The following is a 21809-nucleotide window of genomic DNA, read 5'->3' on the forward strand; positions in this document are numbered from 1 at the left end:
TCTGCTGCAGATTCTCATTAAATTAATCAGAATAAAAGAAAATACAAATAAAAATAAGTGTTTTAAATCTGAATCTTTAATCAAGTTAAAATCTAAAGTTCTCTAAAATCCAGAAACTCAAGCTGATTTCAGTGATTAAATATTAAACTGTCTGGATGTATAAGGCTTCTCTTTCTCTTCCCCGAGTGGTTGAACCATAACAACTCAGATAAAAAGTTAAAACACTAAAGACAGAAAACACTTCTTACATTTCTGACACCTTTTTCTACGTTTCTCGTGCGCCGGCCCGTGCTCTTGCCTTTGATTCCCCATTTCAACTGCCCAGTCGTTGGACGAAGCGAGGGGAATCATCGAGATAATATTTCTCTTTCTCACATAGTCAGACCTTCCTCCACAGCACTGCGGAGGAAGGTCTGTCTAGTCCACACAGCATTCCTGGATGGGAGAAAAACGTGCTCTGGTTTATTGGCATTTCTTTAAACCAATCACAATCGTCCTGGGCGGTGCTAAGCTCCGGACGGAGCCACGGTGCCTCTGCTAAATAGTCTCAGGAAGGAACTTGTTTTGGTGGAACATGTGGACGTTCAAAAGTAGTTTTAGTCGTCCAACACAAAACTCAGATTGGACAGATAGTCTAGCTAGCTGTCTGGATTTACCCTGCAGAGATCTGAGGAGCAGTTAACCATAGTCCTCACAAATCCACCAGAGGTTAGAACGCCAACACAAAGACAGAGGAAGGGGACGGACATCCGGTGGCACCGGAACAATCCTGGAAGTGGAACGTCGTTGATATAGACTGACAACTTACCAACCAATGCATTCTGGGTAAAAGGGCCGCGTTAAGAACATTTCCGGGAATTTGACCCGTCGTTGTGAAATGTGAACTTGAGTATCGTGACGGCACTTTGGACACAGAAGATAACGTTTCATCCAGAGTCAGGTAATCCATCCCATAATATCCCGCGGGTGTGTTTCCTCTGAATGAGTCTCCTGAGAGACGTCACAGTTTTCTCAGAGTGGAAACACAAAATCTTTGCTTTGATTCAGTGAGTTTTAAATAACTACCTTTTTAATTTATTTTAGATTGTGCAGTTACGCAGGAAGTAGTCCAGAGTCAGGGAACCCATCCCGTAATGTCCTGCAGGTGTTTCCTCTGAAGTGTCCTCAGAGTGTAACCTCATCTCCTCTCTACACCTCCTTCTCCTCTTTAGGAAACGACGTCCGGCGAAGGTTCTTCTTCACTTTGACGAACTCCGGAGCTTTCAGGTTTTCCTCCCGCTGCTTCTGCTGCTCTTTGTCCAACTGAGAGACACAGAGAGGGCCGAAAGAGAGAGGGGGGATATGAGAGCCAACCTTGACCGCCAGTTGAAGTCTCTGAAAGAGATCACCACAACCTCCCTACGGCCAGATATCGGGCTCCGGTCCACCTCTACCAGGACGGACATTATGGCCCAACTGACCATTCCATGGGAAGAAGGACTGGAGGACTGGAGGCAGCCTTTAAGAAGCTCCAGAGAGTGAAAAGACTTCCAGTGGTCCAAGTAATGGTCAAATATTCACATCTTTCATTTTAAACACAGGTGAAAAAGGTCATAAACAGAATCAAATTCAACTTGGCAAATTTCAGACACATTAGGAATAATTTAACTACAGAGGCCTCAGAGTTATACATTAATGCTATGATCTTCTCACATATGAATTATTGTCTTACCAGTTGGACACAGACAGGACGGACCACATTATGCCCCCTCCCTCTCGGCTCAATAAATTCATCCAACAAAATCTAAACTCATCCACCAGAGCATCTACAAGAGGGGATTGTAAAATCCCATGTAGAAAAAGTAGTTTTGGACAGTCAGCTGTTTCCTTTCGAGCAGCCCATACATGGAATATCATACCCACAGAACTACGGAACATCACATCTATCAAATCCTTCTCCAAATCCATACAACATTGGTTAATAACTAATCAAATATGCTGCCATAATACAGAATAATGTGTTTGTCCTTATCGTATAGTAGATAGATTGATAGATAGATCGTATAGTAGTGTCTCTGTGTATGCTTATGTGTTGCTGATGTGTTCTATTTTGTGTGTCTATGCACTTGTACCTGTGTCTACTGTGTTTGATATACTTGTGTTATGTTTTTCTCATGCCATCAACCTGCCAGTTGTCTTGATCTGGAATAGAGTTTGTTTCATTTTATTTGTCTATGCCTGGCTTTTTTCATTTATGTGTATTTGTTGTATTGTTGTAGTGTATCCATTGTTTTTAAGCCAACAACCTGCTAGGGACTGCAGAAGAAAATTAGCCTATATGGCTAAATCTGGCATATTTACATGTTGGACTCTGTACTCATGTTGATTAATGTGCCTTGTCCCTTTTAAATAAAGATAAAAAGTGGTCAACACCGCACAGAGGCTCATCGGCTGTCCCCTCCCCTCCCTTAAGGACATCCATTCATCCCGCTGCCTCAGCAGAGCTAAGGCCATCATCACAGACTGCTCCCATCCAGCCTACCCCCGTTTGACCTGCTGCCCTCTGACAGGCGCTACAGGTCAATCAGGACCAGGACACACAGACTCAGGAACAGTTTCTCTCCACAAGCCATCACCACACTGAACACACTCACTAGCACCCCGCCTCCCTGCACACACACACACACACACACACAGGACCATGTGCAATAATCAGTACTTTTACTGTGTATATTTCTTTCTATTTTTGTGTATATATTTTTTTCTAATTCTGTGTATATATAATTTTGTGTGTATATTTCTTTCTAATTCAGCGTGCCGATGTGCTGCAATAGCAGCACATCGGCACAATGACCATTGTTTCTCATACTTATTATTCTTCATCTTCAGCCACATTTTTGTCCCGCTAAGGCTCACAAAGCGTTGCCAACACGCGCACACAAAATACATCAAAACGTGTGTAACGCTCGGGAATGGTGTGCTATATGTTTTCTAAGAGATTTGCCGTACGGTTTTCACGAAATCGGCAAAAAACGGCGCAAAATTTCCCACAGACTTTAATGGGAAATCGTCGGCAAATCGCTTAACATCGCTCAAAACAACCCGTCTTTGGGACCATGCTGTATCGCCATACTTAAACCGAAGACAAGATTTTGGCCTTTATTGGGCTGAATGGGCATTCGGATATCAAGCACGGTCTCTACGAAATCACAGTTTACGTATCGTCCTCTTTTCAGACCGTTTCAGATTTTCCAATGTGTGTGTATGGGGCCGGAATGTTGAGAGTTAGAGTGGGAGTCAGAGTGGGGAGCTGCAGTACGATTGTCTGAAATTTTTCCAAACAAATTGCTCTCCCTCCTACAGTTTTCACTCTTCATACATCATAGTTGGTCAAAATGTAGGAAATCTTGTGCCAGTCGCAGACATGTAACTATGGAATCAACCAGACGTAAACATTTGGCTCTACTCAAACCAACTGCCGATAGAAACAATGGAGCTGCAGTACGATTCTCCGAAATTTTTTCCAAACAAATTGCTCTCTCCCGTACAGTTTTCACTCAACATACATCATAGTTGGTCAAAATGTAGGAAATCTTGTCCCGGTTGCAGACATGTGACTATGAAATCCACCAGACCTAAACTTTTTGTTATTTTCAAACCAACTGCCGATAGAAACTCTGAAAAAAAGGAGCTGCAGTACGTTTTCAGACCGGTTGAGATTTTCCAATGTCTGTGTGTATGGGGACAGAATGTTCAGAGCTAGAGGGGTGAAGCTGCATTATGATTCTTTGAAAGTTTTCCAAACAAATTGTTGTCTCCCCTTCAGTTTTCACTCTTCATACATCATAGTTGGTCAAAATGTAGGAAATTTTGTAGCGGTCGCAGACATGTAACTATGGAATCCACCGGACCTAAACTTTTGGATCTTTACATACAAACTGACGATAGAAACTATTCCCTAGACATTTGCTTGATAACCATGATCTCCACCAATCAGAGACATTGCTGTTATGCTTTGGATTGTGGGTAGTATAGTACTTTAACACACACACACACACACTCTCACACACATTCTCTCTCACACACACACACACACACACACACACACACACACACACACACACACACACATGCTCTCTCTCACACACACACACACACACACACACACACCACCAATTAGAAATGTAGTTACGCTTAGGATTGTGGGTTATGTAGTACTTTAACACACACACACACACACACACTCTCATTATGTAGTTATGTTATATAGTACTTTAACACACACACACACACACACACACATTCTCACACACACACACACACACATTCTCTCTCTCTCACACACACACACACACACACACACACACGCTAAAAGTACTGTTTTCTTAAATGGAGTCTGGTGGGTTTAGCGCTAGCTACTTCATAGCCGTTTCTGGTAAACAGAAAGGTCTTAAATATATTTTAAAAAGGTATATCTCTAAAAGGTTAAGTCACTTAAGACTTCACCGTTAAAACAACAATGTATGTATTTAAAATTTAAGCAAAACTGGGGTATTACAATTTATATATATATATATATTGTATTGCTAAGGCTCGCGTCTCTATAACCCATGTAAGTAAACAGTACTTTAAGCATCCTGAACCCACCAGACTCCATGTAAATAATCAGTACTTTAAGCATCCTGAACCCACAAGACTCCATTTAAATAATAAAGTAATTTAAGCATCCTAAACCCACCAGACTCCATGTAAATAATCAGTACTTTAAGCATCCTAAACCCACCAGACTGCATGTAAATAATCCGTACTTTAAGCATCCTAAATCCATCAGGCTCCTATTCATATTTGTATCCTCTCTCTCTCTCTCTCTCTCTCTCTCTCTCTCTCTCTCTCTCTCTCTCTTTGACAGTGTGACCTATGTATCTACTTAGCTATTGTTATTCGGATGTGCATCAAGTAGTAGGCACACTGTCAAAATTTCTTCCGGAATTTTCTAGTTTGTTGTTATACTATTTATTTCTTGTCTTTTAGATTTAGATTTATAATACTGGGTGAACTGCTGCTAAGAATTTCATTGTTCATTTTGCACAATGACAATAACTCTTCTGATTCTGATTGAATTTAGGCCACAAAATGTGGAGAGTCTGTCTCATTAAGTTCAGGCAAAAAACGACTAGTTAAGTTTAGGTGTGTGTGTGTGTGTGTGTGTGTGTGTGTGTGTGTGTGTGTGTGTGTGTGTGTGTGTGTGTGTGTGAGAGAGAGGGGGGGCTACCTCGTCCAGTTTCTGGTGTCTCTTCTGCAGCTCGGCCTCCAGAGGAGAAATCTTCCTGCGAGCTTCCTCTTCCTGTTTCCTCTGTTTGATCAGCTGATCTCTTTTCCTCGACTCCAGAACTCTCTGCAGCTCCGGCTTCATCTCCACGCTTCCACCACCTCTGAAACACACACACACACACACACACACACAGTATTACATTTATAAACATTATAATAGGTTTCATGTAGACTGTGTGTTGGGGTTCTAACCTCCGGCTGATTTGTGAGGACTATGGTTAACTGCTCCTCAGATCTCTGCAGGGTAAATCCAGACAGCTAGCTAGACTATCTGTCCAATCTGAGTTTTCTGTTGCACGACTAAAACTAATTTTGAACGTCCACATGTTCCACCAAAACAAGTTCCTTCCTGAGACTATTTAGCAGAGGCATCGTGGCTCCATCCGGAGCTTAGCACCGCCCAGGACGATTGTGATTGGTTTAAAGAAATGCCAATAAACCAGAGCACGTTTTTCTCCCATCCAGGAATCCAGATAGTCTGGACAAGACTAGAAGGTGTGTTTGAGTGTTTCCTCCAGCAGAGGGCAGGGTATTACTGGATGTGCTGACTCTGAACCCTGTTTATGGTGAGATATTCTGCCTACGTCTTCTTTCTTTAACAGAAATTAAGATAATCCTTCATGAGACCCAATGTCGGTCAACTTTTTGATAGTGAGCATCTCATTAGAATTTAGCGGTGGCTAAAGTTAGAGTTATTTCACCTTCTGTGTGTGTGTGTGTGTGTGTGTGTGTGTGTGTGTGTGTGTGTGTGTGTGTGTGTGTGTGTGTGTGTGTGTGTGTGTGTGTGTGTGTGTTTGAGTGTGTGTCTCTCTCTCTCTCTATGGGCGTCCTCCAGATTAACTTTTCCTTCGGGATGATAAAAGGGGAGAGAAAAAGAAAGAAAAAAAAGAAGAAAGAAAGAAAGAAACATTAACTTTTCACTACTCATTTGGACTGCCAGCGCCCCTAGCATTTATATTCCGGGCCAGGCCAGGAGCATCAGGACAAACTGTCTGCTGCAGTAAATAGATTCTGTAGGGCTTCATTTTATAACCACTTTAATCTCCTGATGAAAACACGCTAACACATGGTGACCAATCAGATAGCACGGTTTTCCATCATTACTTCCTGCCGTCCTCTCGGCGTGAGACACGAGCAGACGTTGCTAAGCAACAGCCGCCCACCTCGCAGGCCTGCAGCTGAGGATGCTGGGAAAGTTCACCCTCACAGGTCAGCTTTCTCTCTTTCTTACTTTCTTTCTTTGATTTTTTTCTCTCTGCGCTTTTATCATTCAGGAGGGAAAGTGAAGTTGGAGGACGCCCAGAGACACACGCACACAGGCACACACGGACACAAACACACACACACACACACACACACAGCAGACACACACACACTCACAAACAGACACACACACACTCACAAACAGACCCACGTTACCGTTTGCAGCTGGTCATCAGCTCCCGGTGCAGCTCCTGGTGACTCTTGGAAGCTTTCACCGGGTTCACCAGCTTTTTGGGTTTGATGATGTCATCGTCCTCGTCTTCCTGCAGGTAGCCCAGCTGCGGGACGGAGCAGGTCGCCGGGGACGCTTTCCTGTGGACGCCGCCCTCAGACCGGTGCTGCTGCAGGTCTGCATATGCAGAGGCTGAGGATACAAGGACACAAGCCCAGAAGGACACAAGCACAGAAGGACACAGGACACAAGGAGACACAGACACACACAGACAGACACTCAGATTAAATGGATTAAAAGTCTCAAAGTTAAAGAATAAGATCCTTTCAGTTTAACATTAAACAGCCCTGAAATCACCATCACCAAACTCCATGTAAATAATCACTACTTTTATCATCGTAAAACACACTTCATTCAAAGTGGACAGAAACTAAATCAAACTACCAAAAGCCGTCTTGGTTCATCTTTCCACTGTTCCAACAATCACCACTCTGGTTTGGTTGAAATAAACCCTTAATTCACCCATTTACATGTGGAAATATGCTGGCTCTATACACGCTAAAAGTCCTGATTATTTACATGGAGTCTGGTGGAGATATGCTGGCTCTATACACGCTAAAAGTCATGTTTATTTACATGGAGTCTGGTGGAGATATGCTGGCTCTATACACACTAAAAGTCCTGATTATTTACATGGAGTCTGGTGGAAATATGCTGGCCCTATACACGCTAAAAGTCCTGATTATTTACATGGAGTCTGGTGGAGTTTGGTGATGGTGATTTCGGGGCTGTTTCATGTTAAACTAAAAGGATCTTACTCTTTAACTAAAAGGTCTATCTCTGTAGGGATCCATCCCATAATGTTGTCAGACACTTAGAATAATAATCTGAGTCTGTCAGCAGCAACAACAGAACTTTTAGTGGACGCTGACTGATGCTGAACATTAGTCCGAAACTGTGAGTGTTTTCAGGTTTCAGTCTGAACTACAACGTCTCAGTCTCTGTCTCTCTGTGTCCATCGTCCGTGTTTGTCTGCCAGAAGAAAGGACCGATTAACATCTGATCCGAGTCCTTAGATATTCTGGGAGACAGAGATCAGATGTCATACAGTTCACTTCACACAATGACCTCTTTCTCCAGTGAAACCAGAGCCCAGCGTCCACCGCTGCTTCACATTTCACAAAAATCATACAAGCTCTGATGCAGTCTGTGGACAGATGTTGCTGATGGCCTTTTCCTCCACATGTTGAAGCTGCTGCAGAGATTTATTCAGACTCCAGAGCATCACGTCCAGGGGAACGGCACTGGGTCTCTTTTTCTCTCCAAGTGAGGAAATAGAAACCTTCCCAGTTTGCATAATTCAGTTGAAATTCATATTTTTTGAAGATCTTGAAGAGCCAATAATGTAGCAGAGGTTAAAGCCCATGTTGCAAGTTAACCACCACTGTTGATTAATAGGTACATATAGCACTCAATATATGTATATCATTGTTAAAAATGTCTCCAAATAGTGTTAAAGGCCAGTTTTTGTCAGGTTTTTGTCGTTTTTGGTATTAGTGGGTTTTTTCCCGCATTGGTGATGACGCGTACGCGTTGGGGAGACGTGTATCAGCCTAGTACTGTAACTATGGTGACTGACTGGGATGAGGAAGAGGGTTTTTTACTGTCAGTGAATAGCACCGAGTGAAAGTCAATGTTTTATTTATATCTAGTGACAGTGATCATGTCGTTAGTTCAGATAAGTACCGGTAAACTTATCTAGATCTAGAAAATACAAGGCATCATGCTAGCTATGTGCTAACTAGCCAGTCCCACCTGTGAAATCCCCCGATGGTTGTAAACACATATTGATCAGATATCTCACGTTTTGATGTTAGCCTACTAGCTCCAGTAACAACATATTTGCCTGGTGTTTATTTATTACTTGGACGGGGATGCTGTTCAGCTTTTCACAAGTTTAGACAGCTAGCTAACGCTACGCCGATGCTTCACTAACGTTAGCGCAACAGCATTAGCCTAGCCGGCTAGGTAAATATTACAACTGCCTTCTGAGTTTCCTATATCGCGTCCACGTTGTCAACATAAGACTTGTGGCGGTTAGTGCTCCTTTGTACCATAACTTTATTGAATGAAACGTTTAATCACTTCACTACCTCAGATGGTTTTTGTTAGTTAGTTAGTTAGTTACACACAAAGCTAACTGGCTATAGTTAGCCTGTACGCATGCACGCGGACATTAGCTAACGTTACATAGCCAGCCAAGCAGCTTCGGCGAGCTAACCTCGACAGCTAACACATCCATGTGTCTCCATTTCAAAACATCACTGCAGATTGACTGCTTTTAACAGCAGAGGTTGATTGTGGGCAACATACTGTCGCGGTTAGCTCCCCGAAACTACTGCCGATTGCCGAAGTTGCTGGCTGGCTACGCAACGTTAGCTAATCCCGCTAGCATACGTACAGGCTAACTATAGCCAGTTAGCTTTGTGTGTAATTTTACAAAAAAACACCTATTTCGTAGGAGTTTGTGTTGACAAACGTGGACGCAGCTCCGAAGGCAGTTGTAATACCGGTATTTAACTAGCAGTCTAAGCTAACGCTGTTGCGCTAACGTTAGCAAACGTCGGCGTATCGTTAGCTAGCTGTTTAAACTTGTGAAAAGCCGAATAGTATCCCCGTCCAAGCTGCCTTTCACTTCCCCCCCAATATTATTATACACATAATAAAGACACATTGACTCGGTCGAGACCAAAAGCCATATTTTGCCAGACCAGCGGCAGAAACCCTGACATGGACAGTGACCCGAGACGGGGCTTTCGCCTGTCGTCTCCATATGTCAATGGTCGTCTCCCCAACGTGACGTCATGCAATGCATTGTGGGGGAAAGACAAACCGCTGTAAAATAGTACCTACTTTTTCGTGTTATATTCTGTTTTGTGATACCTAACAACATCAAATACATGAATACCAGTTTAAATGTTTATTACCAACAAGCAATTACCACAAATTCGTTGGAAAATTAAACTTGCAACATGGGCTTTAAGTAACACAACGGATACAAGAAGGAGAAAACACAATGAAGCTAAAATAAACAACAAAACAACCAATAATAAAGTAGTAGTAAATAGTTTGAGAGAGAGTTTTCAGAGCTGTGATGGTTCAACCACAGAGACACAATTAGGGGGAAATGACTCAAAGTTTCAGTGGAGGAAACACTCTCCGCCCCCCCCCCCCGACCTTTAGCATGATTAGCTCTCAGAGTTTATTCAACAGGAGAGTTGCATCAGAGGAGGAGGAAGTGTGGACGGACTTTGAGATATTATGTGGTTTCATATCGATCTGAGAGACTAAAACCCTCTCGTTTATCCACGTCTCTGAGTGCTGGTATCTGGTTACAACCTGTGTCTCTCTCTCTGTCTCTCCGTCTGTCTGTCTCTCTGTCTGTCTCTCCATCTCTCTCTCCCGTCTGTCTGTCTGCCTGCCTGTCTCTCTCTCCTGTCTACCTCTCTCTCTCTGCAGGAGGAAGTGTGATCATGTTTCTCAGTAATAATAATCTTTTCTCTCTGATTCCTGAAATCAAACCTGCAGCTGCAAAGACTCTTGTATCGTCGGAGAGAAACTCACATCCCATAATATTCAATCTGATACCAACTATAGATGCCTCTTTCACATTCACTTTTATCAGTTTTTTGAGACTTTCAGAGTTTTGTTCTACCCTTTTTCCATTTCTTTTTGTACCATTGTTTTCCAGACCTTTTTCAAAGCTTTGTCTCCGGTCTGACACAACCTTGTCTGATTGGTCTGATATTAAACCTGTTTCAAACACATAGAACCTGTACTAGTTTGTCCTCTGTCACTAACAGACAAGTCCCCAAACTCTCACTTGAATCACCAACATTGAGCCGGAGTCTTAAATCACCGCTGGCTGCTGCTGAGCAGCTACAAGATAAAGTTTGATTCATAAACATGAATGCAGGTTTTGCGCGACCACTAGCATCGTGCACTGCTGCTAATTAGATTACCTGTCTCATCATCTTCATTTGGAGTTTCACTCTCGCTGGTTTTAATGAAAAAGTAGCTCAGTCTTCTCACCTTTGCTCTGTTATCCATTTTTCTAGCTTCTTTTTGCTCAAGTATTGCATAATAGACTGTATTAACAGTATGAACATATGGGTACCACTGAATGAAGTGTAGGAGGTGACAGTTGGACTGTTTTTTGAGAAAGGTGTCGTCAGAGGAGTCCAAATACGCCACATCATGATAACCAGACTGCATGATAGAGAAGTGTAGACTGAGTACAGGCAGCCTGGGGACAGCATCAGTGATGATATTATATTATATTATATACTATATATTTTAACCCAGTATACCGTGACTACACGCCGGCCCTCGCGACCAACAACCAGACCGCTGCTCCCGATTGGCCAATCCGGGCCTGTTAAAGTGAGTTGGGACATCAATAGATCCACAACTGTCACTTTCCTGCCACCAGTTAAGCCCCGCCCACAAGAATGACATCATTGTTTACAAACACCCCCCCCCCGTATGACTTCAAATTTCTTTAATTCTTTTTTAAATGAGAAAGTAACAATATCCGGTTAGTGAGAAGATCTAAACTCCCCAAGACTCCCACTCACATCACGTGTCCACGCCAACACAGATTCCTTCTTCTTCTTATTCTTCTTCTTCACCCTATGCTCCCTGTGTCCACGCCAACACAGCCTTCTTCTTCTTCACCCTACGCTCACTTTGTCCACGCCAACACAGTCTTCTTCTTCTTCACCCTACACTCCCCGTGTCTTCTCCACTCAACACCTGAATAACGTTCAGACCAAACAAAGGTACCCTGTGATTGGCTGCAAGGCCGTCTGTGTGATGTGTTCTGAAACCCCCCCAACAAAGCACAAGAACTTTATACTTCACAGTTCCTGTTTTCCCTCAACTTGTTAAGATTTCAACGTGTCCGAGCGCACTTGAAGGCACTTCAGAGAGAGACAGAAAAGAGGCGAGACAGAATAATGTTCTCATTAACCAGATGTTAGTAAAGCTACGAAAAGTTAAGCTCTGTAATTCGTATGATTTCAATGTTTTAATTACTCCATGCACCAAATTGACGGCCACTGTATAAGAACATGGCTGGCGATGTAGGGAGGAGGTCGGGGGGGATGGGGAGGGGGGTCATTAAACATGGGGGGCGGAGTTCACTTCCCGGGGAAAACTAAATACTTTCACAGCAGAAATGCTGGAATCTGGTCTGAATAAGAAGGAGCTTCCTCTGGTTCTGGTTCTGGTTCTTACCGGACTTCACCATGCCCTCCCTGTCTGTCTGATCCAGATCCATGTTGTCCTGTTTCAGTCTGAGCGGGAGACGTTTTAGGCAATATGGGAAGGGGTTTAGGGGTGCCGGCAGTCCAAATGCAAACGCAGAAAAAGTTTGGAAAAAAGCACAAAAAAATTGAAAAAAGTGACAAAAAGTTGGAAAAAAATAAATAAAAATAATCGTTTTGAAATAAACAACAAACGCAGAAATAAAACCAGATTAGATATCAGAGTCTGAGTGGATCCTCTGATCCAGATCCATGTTGTCCTGCAGATCCTGTTTCCGTGTGTGAGTCCGAGCGGAGCTGCAACCTGTCTGCAGGAGCAGCAGCGCTCCTCTGCTCCTTCGGACTCAGACACTCAGAGTTACATGATCCTCCCACTCTTCCCTCCTCCTCCTCTCTCTGACCCTCTCTCGGTGTTTTCCCACGCTGCTGCCGGCAGCTTCACGGGGGTGTAGATGTGCCAACAAGTGAAGTGTGAAGCTGAAAACTCTCAGTGTTCAATCCTCCGAATTAAAACACAAGAACTGTCAGAGGGTGGTACGGACTTGGACCACAGCGAGGAGATTTTGAAGATTTCTTAAAGACAAACAGCTTACAACCAAAAGTGGGGCAGACAATCACAAAGGCGGGAAAACCAGTGGGGAAAACACACAAAGCTTGACATGACACAGGAGAAATGATACTACGAATAAAACAGGACACTAAACTAAACCCAGGATCATGACAAAAGGTTGTTTGTTCATAGCCTCCAGTTTTGTGATGTGACCAAAAGTGTTAAAGAATCAGTTGAAGCTGTCACTGTGTTCTAGTCTAGATCAACAGAAGAACATTTCCAGGATAAACTCCGTAAAAAAGGGACTGCCGAAAAGCTGAACGTAGATGGCGAAAAAGTAATCTCCAGGTCCATTATGAGTCCTATAAAGAGAGACTTCACACTTATAACTTTGAACTAAGGACTGCAAGGGAGTCCTTCTTCACTGACATTATTGCTAGAAACAATAATAACTCACAAGCCTGTAACGAATTTGCCTCCTTCTTCACAGATAAAATTGAGAAAATTAGACAGACAGTTAATGCGTCCGTATCAAGCACAGGTCCGGTGTTGTCACAGAGACCAAGCAATATAAATTCCATTATGACACAATTTCATATGATCAACCACAATAACCTAGAGGACATTATACAACAATTAAAAACCTCATCCTGTTGCCTCGATATTTTACCAACAAATGTTTTTAAAAAGGTTGGCTTCAGATCTCCTACATATTATAAACACATCTCTTCTTACAGGTATTTTCACAGAGGCCCTAAAAACTGCAGTCATCAAGCCTCTTTTAAAAAAGAACACTCTAGACACATCACTAATGAGCAACTATAGGCCGATATCAAACCTATTTTTAATAAAATCATTGAAAAAGCGTTTTTTCGACAACTCACCCTTTTTTTTGTCAGTAAACAACAGTTTTGATGCTTTCCAATCAGGTTTCCAACCACACCACAGCACTGAGCCGGCTCTTGTAAAAGTCTTTAATGACATCCACTCTAACATAGATAGTGGCAAAACCTCAGTCTTGGTGTTACTTGATCTTAGTGCGGCATTTGACACGGTCGACCATGACATACTACTAGATCGACTGAAAAACTGGGTTGGCCTTTCTGGATCAGTTCTTAACTGGTTTGAATCATATCTAAAGAATAGAGACTGTCTATAGGCGATTATGTATCTGAGCGTAAAATTATGACATGTGGAGTTCCCCAAGGCTCAATTCTGGGACCTCTCCTGTTCAACATCTACATGCTTCCATTGGCTCAGATTATGGAAAACAACAAGATAAATCACCATAGCTATGCTGACGACACACAACTTTATATAACTTTAACGCCAGGGGACTATAGTCCAATACGAAAACTGACTAATTGCATTGAACAAATCAACAACTGGATGTGCCAACATTTTCTTAAATTAAATGAAGAAAAAACTGAGGTGGTTGTTTTTGGAGCAAAAGAAGAGAAACTGAAAGTCAGTGCACAGCTTCAAATGGCCCTGTTAAAAACAACAGACAAAGCAAAAAATCTTGGTGTTGTCATAGACTCCGACCTGAATTTTAACAGTCACATTAAGACAATAACAAAATCAGCCTATTACCATCTTAAGAATATATCAAGAATTAGAGGACTTATGTCTCAGCAGAATTTGGAAAAACTTCATGCTTTTATCTTTAGTAGACTTGACTACTGTAACGGCGTCGTTACAGGTCTTCCTAAAAAACTAATTAGACAGCTGCAGCTGATTCAGAATTCTGTAGCCAGAGTTTTCACTAGGACAAAAAAAGTGGATCATATCACTCCAGTTCTGAAGACTTTACATTGGCTTCCTGTGCCTTAAAGAATTGATTTCAAAATACTTATGCTGGTTTATAAATCCCTAAATGGCTTAGGACTAAAATATATTTCAGATCTGCTTTTTAAAAACTTATGTACTAAGAAAGCCACTGGGCCAGATGGAATATCTGCATTCCTGTTAAAGACGTGCAGAGGAGCTTACACCGGCATGGTGCCCAATTTTTCAAAAATCACTAGACTCACATGCCATACCCACCTTGTGGAAGAAATCAATAATTACACCTGTACCTAAAAAACCTTGCCCAAAGGTGAATAATCATTTCAGGCCTGTGGCATTGACATCCATTGTAATGAAATGCTTTGAGAGGATAATGGTCACATTTCTTAAGCAAGATGCTGGTGTGTTTTTAGATCCTTTTCAGTTTGCTTATAGGCAGGGGCGTGGCACAGATGATGCTATTAACAGCATTTCACATCTGGTCAGTGAACACCTTGAGGACCCCAAGGCCTATGCACGCATTTTGTTTGTTGACTTTAGTTCAGCTTTTAACACTCTGCAGCCTCACATGCTCATTCAGAAACTGAAACACAAACATTAACTAATTTATTCTTAACTGGTACGTTTCCTTTTTAACAAACCGTACTCAACAGGTCAGAGTAAATGATGCTCTCACGGAGCCCAGGCCAATCAGCACTGGTGCCCCTCAGGGCTGTGTCAGCTCTCCAGTTCTCTTTACATTGTATACCAACGACTGCACTAGACTCCACACCGACAATTATATTATTAAATTCTCAGATGATACAGCAATCCTCGGCCTTATGCACAAAGACAAAAGCCCAGCATTGTATCATACGGAAATTGAAGAATTTGTCCAGTGGTGCAACAACAACTATCTTGTGCTAAATGTGACCAAAACTGAGGAGATGGTGTTTGACCCAAAGGCCATAGGTGACACCAGGCCTGTAGTGATCAACCACTTACCTATTACCCATGTTAGCTCTTACAAGTACCTTGGTGTACATATCGATAATGCACTTAGCTGGAAGGACCACGTGAACACTCTTTGCTCTTCAACAGACTTCAACAGAGGATGCATTTTCTACAAAGACTTAGAGTGTATTGAGTCGAACAAAAAATGATGTTGTTCTATCATGCAATACTAGAGAGTATTTTAAGATATGGTATCACAGCCTGGTAAGGTAACTTGACAGTACAGTCCAAATCACAGATCGCCCGTCAGGTACAGACAGCTATGAAGATTATGGGGGTCAAAAACCATCTGTCCCCCCAGGCAATTTATGAGCAGTCGGTTATCAGACAGGCACAAAAAATAGTTTCCGACCCAACTCATATACTTCACCCAGAATTTCAGCTTTTACCGTCTGGTAGAAGATTCAGGATTCCTAGATGCAGGCTAAACCGATATAAACTCATTTGTGCCTATGTCCATTAAGCTTCTTAACACTAACATGTAGACTGGTTGGGTTGTGTCCTAAGTAATGTACCATACGGGCTATGTGGAAATGTGTCATTTGTGCAATATGTGGGCTATTGGGGTGTCATTTATGTCATTTGTGCAATACATAGGCTATTGGGGTTGTGCAATATGTTAGTTGTGCAATACTGAAAAGCGACGCACTGTCTGGTTAACGCAATTTTTTTGCTGTGACTGTCCTTCCTTTGCCGTACCTGAACTGGCTGCTGTCTGTGGATTCCTTCATGCACAGTTCGTATTCTTTCGGATGTTTCATGCGCAGGTGTTTCGGCATTGCAGGTTGGGCATGTGACTCGCTTGGGTCGCCTTCTTTTGGCTGGGGGTGCTGCCGGGCGGCGCTTTTTCTGCTTGCAAGTTCCATTTTCACTTTCTCACAGCCTACTGCATTGAACAGTTCCCTTACGTGAAAACACCTTCCCTTAATCAACGGCGCCGTCATTACGTCAACCAACGTAGCGCGCGTAGTGCAAGCGTAGGGTTCGGTTCGATGGAAATAAATTCTATGGTTTGGCAGAAACCGAACCCCGTCAAAAAGCCCAATATTCAGCCGACTCAGAACCCGAATCCTGTATTGGGTGCATCCCTAGTTAGCATGTTAGAATATCTATTTGCATGGCGACAGAAACTTCTATATTTCAGCAGATAATTTTTTTGGGGTAACTTGCCAGTCTGAATACTTAAAGGGTCCTTGTTTAAACCTCACAAACCCCTGGCTGAGCGCCGCTACGTTTGAGTTTCCCCGGAGTGGCCAAGAGGATCGCCTCCCTACGCCTGCGGGTTGTGGGGGGGGGGGGAACGCTGACTGTTGTTTGTGCATATGCACCAAACAGCAGCTCAGAGTATTCAGCCTTCTTGGAGACCCTGAATGTGTTCCTGCATGGGGCTCCAGTGGGGGACTCCATAGTTCTGCTGGGTGACTTCAATGCGCACGTGGGCAATGATGGAGACACATGGAGAGGCGTGATTGGGAGGAACGGCCTCCCTGATCTAAACCTGAGTGGTTGTCGGTTGTTAGACTTATGTGCTAGTCATGGATTGTCTATAATGAACACCATGTTCCAACATATGGATACCTCAGAGCACTCTAGGCCAAAGCTCGATGATCGATTTTGTAATCGTTTCATCTGATCTGAGGCCGCGTGTTTCACCATCTGGTGGTGAGTTGGGTCAGATGATAATGATAACTAGAAAATTCCACAAAGCCTACAGTAAAGAGAGGACAACACGGCCTACAGTAAATTCTCCATCAATCGAGGTATCAACAGCTTCTCTTTTTCTTTTTTTAACAAACATGACTTCTTTATCTCATCATCAGAGGAAACTTTGCACCATCAGCTCTCTATCTAGTAATCAATGTCCTTTACACGACTCTAAAACCACAGAGGCTGATGGGACTTCATACACACATTATTCAGAAAGAAGAGAGAGGGGTGTGTGTGGCGGGCTATGGTAATTTCTGCAGTGAGGGAGTAGAGGAGGGAGGGGAAGAAAATATCTTTCATGGGTCAAAAATGGCCATTTAACGATGATTACACTACCGTCACAGTTACATGTCCGGCACAAATGTTCCTACATTTTGACCAACCATGATGTATGAAGAGTGAAAACTGTTTCAGAGAATCGTACTGCAGCTCCCCCCTCTGTCCCCCCCTCTGTCCCCTCCTCCTGTTCCCTCCTCTGCCCCCCCCTCTGCCCCAGGGAGGGCTGGGGCTACAACACTAAAGGCTCTGTCTCCAAAACCACAGAGTCTGGGGAATGGAGAGTAGGCCAGCGTCTGAGGACCGCAGGTTTCGGGGTGGGGTGTATGGATGGAGGAGGTCGGAGAGGTACAGTGGGGCCAGGGCATCGAGGGATTTGTAGGGGAGAAGGAGGATTTTATATTTGATGCAGGACTTGATTGGGAGCCAGTGAAGGTGGGTGAGGGTTGAGGTGATTTGCTGCCAGGTCTTGATGAGGGGAGACTGGACAGACCTGGTAAGCCCAAACAGGTAGTGCAGGTGAACTGGGAACGTCTAGAAGAGGCCCCAGTCCAACAGACTTCCAACTCACACCTCCGGTGCAGCTTTTCTGGCTTCCCTGTGGAGGTTGGGGGCATTGAACCTGAGTGGGCAATGTTCAAAGCTTCGATTGCTGAAGTGCGGTGAAGAGCTGCAGTCTCAGGGTCATTAACCTTTGAACACCATGGTGGACACCGGTAGTCAGGGAAGCTGTCCGACTGAAGAAGTCTTTCCAGGATAAGTTATCCCAGAGGACTTCGGAGGCAGCTGCATGGTACCGACGAACGCACGAGGTGCTGCCGCCTCTGCCGTGTGGGAGAAGTTCAGTGAAGACATGGCAAAGGACTTTGAGTCGGCACCAAGGTGAATAAACGCCCACCATCTCAGGAATGGGAAACAGGGAACCATCTGAGCTGTGTACAGTAAGGAGGGAGGCTGTTGTACTCAACGGAGGAGGTAATTGGGTGGTGGAAGGAAGAATTTGAGGAACTTCTGAATCCAACTAACATGCCCTCTATGGTAGAGGCAGAGCTTGAGGATGACACAGAGACACACGCCACGCACACACACACACACACACACACACACCAGTGGCAGCTGCTGGTCATTCAAAGAGGGCGAGGCTCATTTTTGGCCTACATCATAAAAATTGTCCATTTATTTATATTATAATATATTGAATAATAATGTAATAATTCAATTATATAATAATAATAATAAATAATAATATAATACAATAATAATATAATTATTATAATAATTTAAAATGTCCATGAGGTTTCATCAAGAAGCATGGCCAGCAGTACATTTTCTTTGTCACAGCACTTCCAGTCAGCCAGCTAACTTTGTCATACCAGGAGATCTGAACAGACCTGTTACTTTGCCCTGTCTTTTGCACTAAATAAATCTTAAGTGTTGATCTAACCCTGCTGTTTAATTCTAAGTTTCTCCTCGTACGTAAGAACACTTTGAAATGGCTTGCCAAAATCAGGTTGACAATATTAGCATTGTCTGCCATGCGTGTGCAGTTTGCTAGCTGGCTAGTTCACCCCTACAACACTAGCCTAGCCTACTGTATGAATGAATGAACAAACAATCTAGCAAAACGATATTAAACTCGAAGGAGGAAATGTAGGAATTAGGTTAAACCGAAACAAGGAATGTGGTGTATAATTGTATGAAATGTATGATGAAAATTGGCTATCAATTTCGCCAAGCAAATACCAAGAAATAGGTTGCAGCAGTTCGTCATTCAACTACACTTGCAAAATCCGCAATGGGACTGAGCTGAGCTCTGCTTGAAGTTGAACAGCTTCGGCAACTTTTTAATAGTACAAAATTGCTGTTAATCAAAAGGAGATACAGTCCTTTGACAAACCCTCCAATCATCACACCGAAGCCCAGCGTCCAGGCCAGCCCACTGCTCCATTGACCCCCAGAGATGCTGAGTGTCTGTGGGCGGGACATAATCGCAGCATTTATCCAATGACCGTCTAGTTTCGAAGCACTGAAATAAACTGCTTAAAGCAGTCCAATTGAAGTCAACGGACGCTAGGCTTCAACAGGGAAATGCACTGAGACGCTACAGGAATGTATGAGAAGGAAATCGAGTCAGCCAATTCTGAACCAACTCGTCTTTGAGATGAGCGTATTCTAACACATTTTAGTCAATAAAATGTTAACACAATAGTACATATTTGACCATTTAATTTTAGACATTTTAGGGGAAGTTGAGCTTCCCTTGCAGTCTTAAAGAAATCGCCACTGACACACACATACAGAGACACACACACACACACACACTCATCTCTGGATGTTTCCTCTCTGAATAATGTGTGTATGAAGACACGTCAGCCTCCGTGGTTTTAGAGTCATGTAAAGGACATTTATTACTGGATCGAGAGCTGATGTTGCAAAGTTTCCTCTGATGATGAGATAAAGAAGTCATGTTTGATAAAAAAAAATAAAAAGAGCAGTTGGCTGCAGTCACAGAGCTCTCCTTCCTGCTGTTTGCTCTCATCAACAACATCCATGCAGAAGAACGGATCATCATCCAAGAGGAAAGAGACTCTTACACCTTCACCCTCCCTGAGAACACCAACTGCCTGATCTCCAGATCTGTTGGTGAGGAGAAGCTTGTCCTGTGGAACACCTCTGACCTCTGGTCCAAAAGTACCTCAGTACCTCAACACTTGAAACGACTTGTCAGCTCGGTGAAAACTTCTTCTTACATCATCCTCAACCTGACCCATTCAGACTCTGGCCCGTACCAAGAGGAGTGTTTGACTGAGGGCAACGTGACGCATGAGAACAACATCACTATTATTGTTTGTACTACTTTAATAAATTGGAGAAATATTGAAGCAATCTTTGGCGAAACAGTGAACCTGCCATGTAAGGGAGCAGCTGATAATCTGGATATCCAGTGGTTCAAACAGGACTCTAGATATGAGCAAGAAACATGGAGCAGAGTTTTTGGGGACAATACGACATCAGTGATGGACAATGTTAGAGGAAGATACCAAGTGGTGACAAACACATCAGCTCTTCATGTTTCCAACATCACAGCAACAGACGATACGGAGTACAACTGTCTGGTGATGAACCAACAACAGTGTGTTAGCAGGTACACTGTAAAGTGGGAGAGACCGCTGTGTTGCCGTGCACTATCACTGACTCCACTGATGAAAAGCCATCACGCTTTGGATGAAGGTTAATACCAAAACACTCTCCATCACTGACCTAGGACAACTAAACCAGACTGTTCCTTCAGTAGACCAAAACTACTCGCTGGTGTTTTCATCTCTAACGTTAAATCACTCAGGTTGGTACATCTGTAAAGTCTCTAGGAGAGAGCAACAGTATGGGGTGGTGGTGTGTCCCAAATTTGGCCCCCTTGCTGTAGAGCTCTTCTCAGAGGGAGAAGAAGTCACTCTCAAATGCATAGATTGGGGAGAGGGTAAGGTGCAACCGAACAGAGGGAAGAATCTTTAGTGTAACATATCAGAGCATGAGTTGAGTGAGCTGGTACTATGATAATGGTATCCTGGTTATCTCTAATATCTCAGTGGGAGACGCAGGGGAGTACTGGTGTGTAGTTTATGACCCAGATGGTTATCAGTGTGTGTCAACAGAGAGAACTGTGTTAGTGTACATGGAGCCCTTTGGGATTTACTCCACCTTCTTCAAAGTGCGATGCTCAGTGCTCAGTGTTCTGCTGCTGATGCTCTGTGCTGCTGTAGTCGCTGTGAACCTGAGGACACGGAGAGGAGCGCAGCTTTCAGCTCTCACACACACCTAGGGCCCTATTTTAACAATCTGAAACGCAAGTGTGAAACGCAAAACAAAAGTAGCTTTGTGGGCGGATCTCGGGCACTGTTGCTATGATACCGGCGGGATAAATGACTCTTGCGGCCGACGCAAATCTTAAATGGGTTGGTCTGAAGTAGCTAGGTCTGGTTTGGGCGTAACGTGAAAATAACCAATCAGAGCATCATCTCACATTCCCTTTAAGAGCAGGCGCACTTGTTCCATGGCAGATTGCTATTATGACGACGGATTTGCCTGGCGCACGCCAGCGGGAGCTGTCCGGGATGCGGCAAAGTAATAAATGCCCGTCTTGACCGGGTGGCGATATTGCTGCGGCCTCTCGGGCACATCTCCTCAAGTCTGGAGAGGATTGCTGCAGCCATGGAGCGTGGGGCCTCCAAACGCACCACCTGCTCCTGTTGTGCCCCTTCCTCCTCCCCCCACTCCATCTCCGTCCACCCGCTCCACCAGGAGCGCATCACGCATTACTCCCGGACCAGATTCTGCCGGAGTGTCCAATCCCACCGTAGTTCAACATCACGTCTCCTTAAGTCCTCTAATATTTCCTCATTTATGTCATCAACACATCCATGAT

The 21809-nt window shown here is 43.6% G+C and overlaps 1 protein-coding gene across 2 annotated transcripts in view; it reads right to left on the bottom strand.

The window, feature by feature from the left end:
• Window positions 1-675: 675 nt before the first annotated feature.
• si:ch211-236d3.4 (protein FAM107B) overlaps window positions 676-21809 on the bottom strand; it is a 32519-nt gene continuing 11385 nt past the window's right edge. Inside the window, exons 1-4 of one of the 2 annotated variants that reach the window (XM_039797334.1) lie at window positions 12044-12390; window positions 6730-6937; window positions 5252-5411; window positions 676-1302 (exon numbers count right to left, since the gene is read on the bottom strand). In XM_039797334.1, coding sequence (XP_039653268.1) covers window positions 1189-1302; window positions 5252-5411; window positions 6730-6937; window positions 12044-12086 — 525 coding nt within the window. In that variant the 5' untranslated portion in view covers window positions 12087-12390 and the 3' untranslated portion in view covers window positions 676-1188. Of the gene's footprint in view, window positions 1303-5251; window positions 5412-6729; window positions 6938-12043; window positions 12391-21809 lie in introns of those variants that run through there. The other variant, XM_039797333.1, reaches the window with a different exon arrangement.

This window comes from Perca fluviatilis, chromosome 4, assembly GCF_010015445.1.
Source record: "Perca fluviatilis chromosome 4, GENO_Pfluv_1.0, whole genome shotgun sequence".
Classification (NCBI taxonomy): domain Eukaryota; kingdom Metazoa; phylum Chordata; class Actinopteri; order Perciformes; family Percidae; genus Perca; species Perca fluviatilis.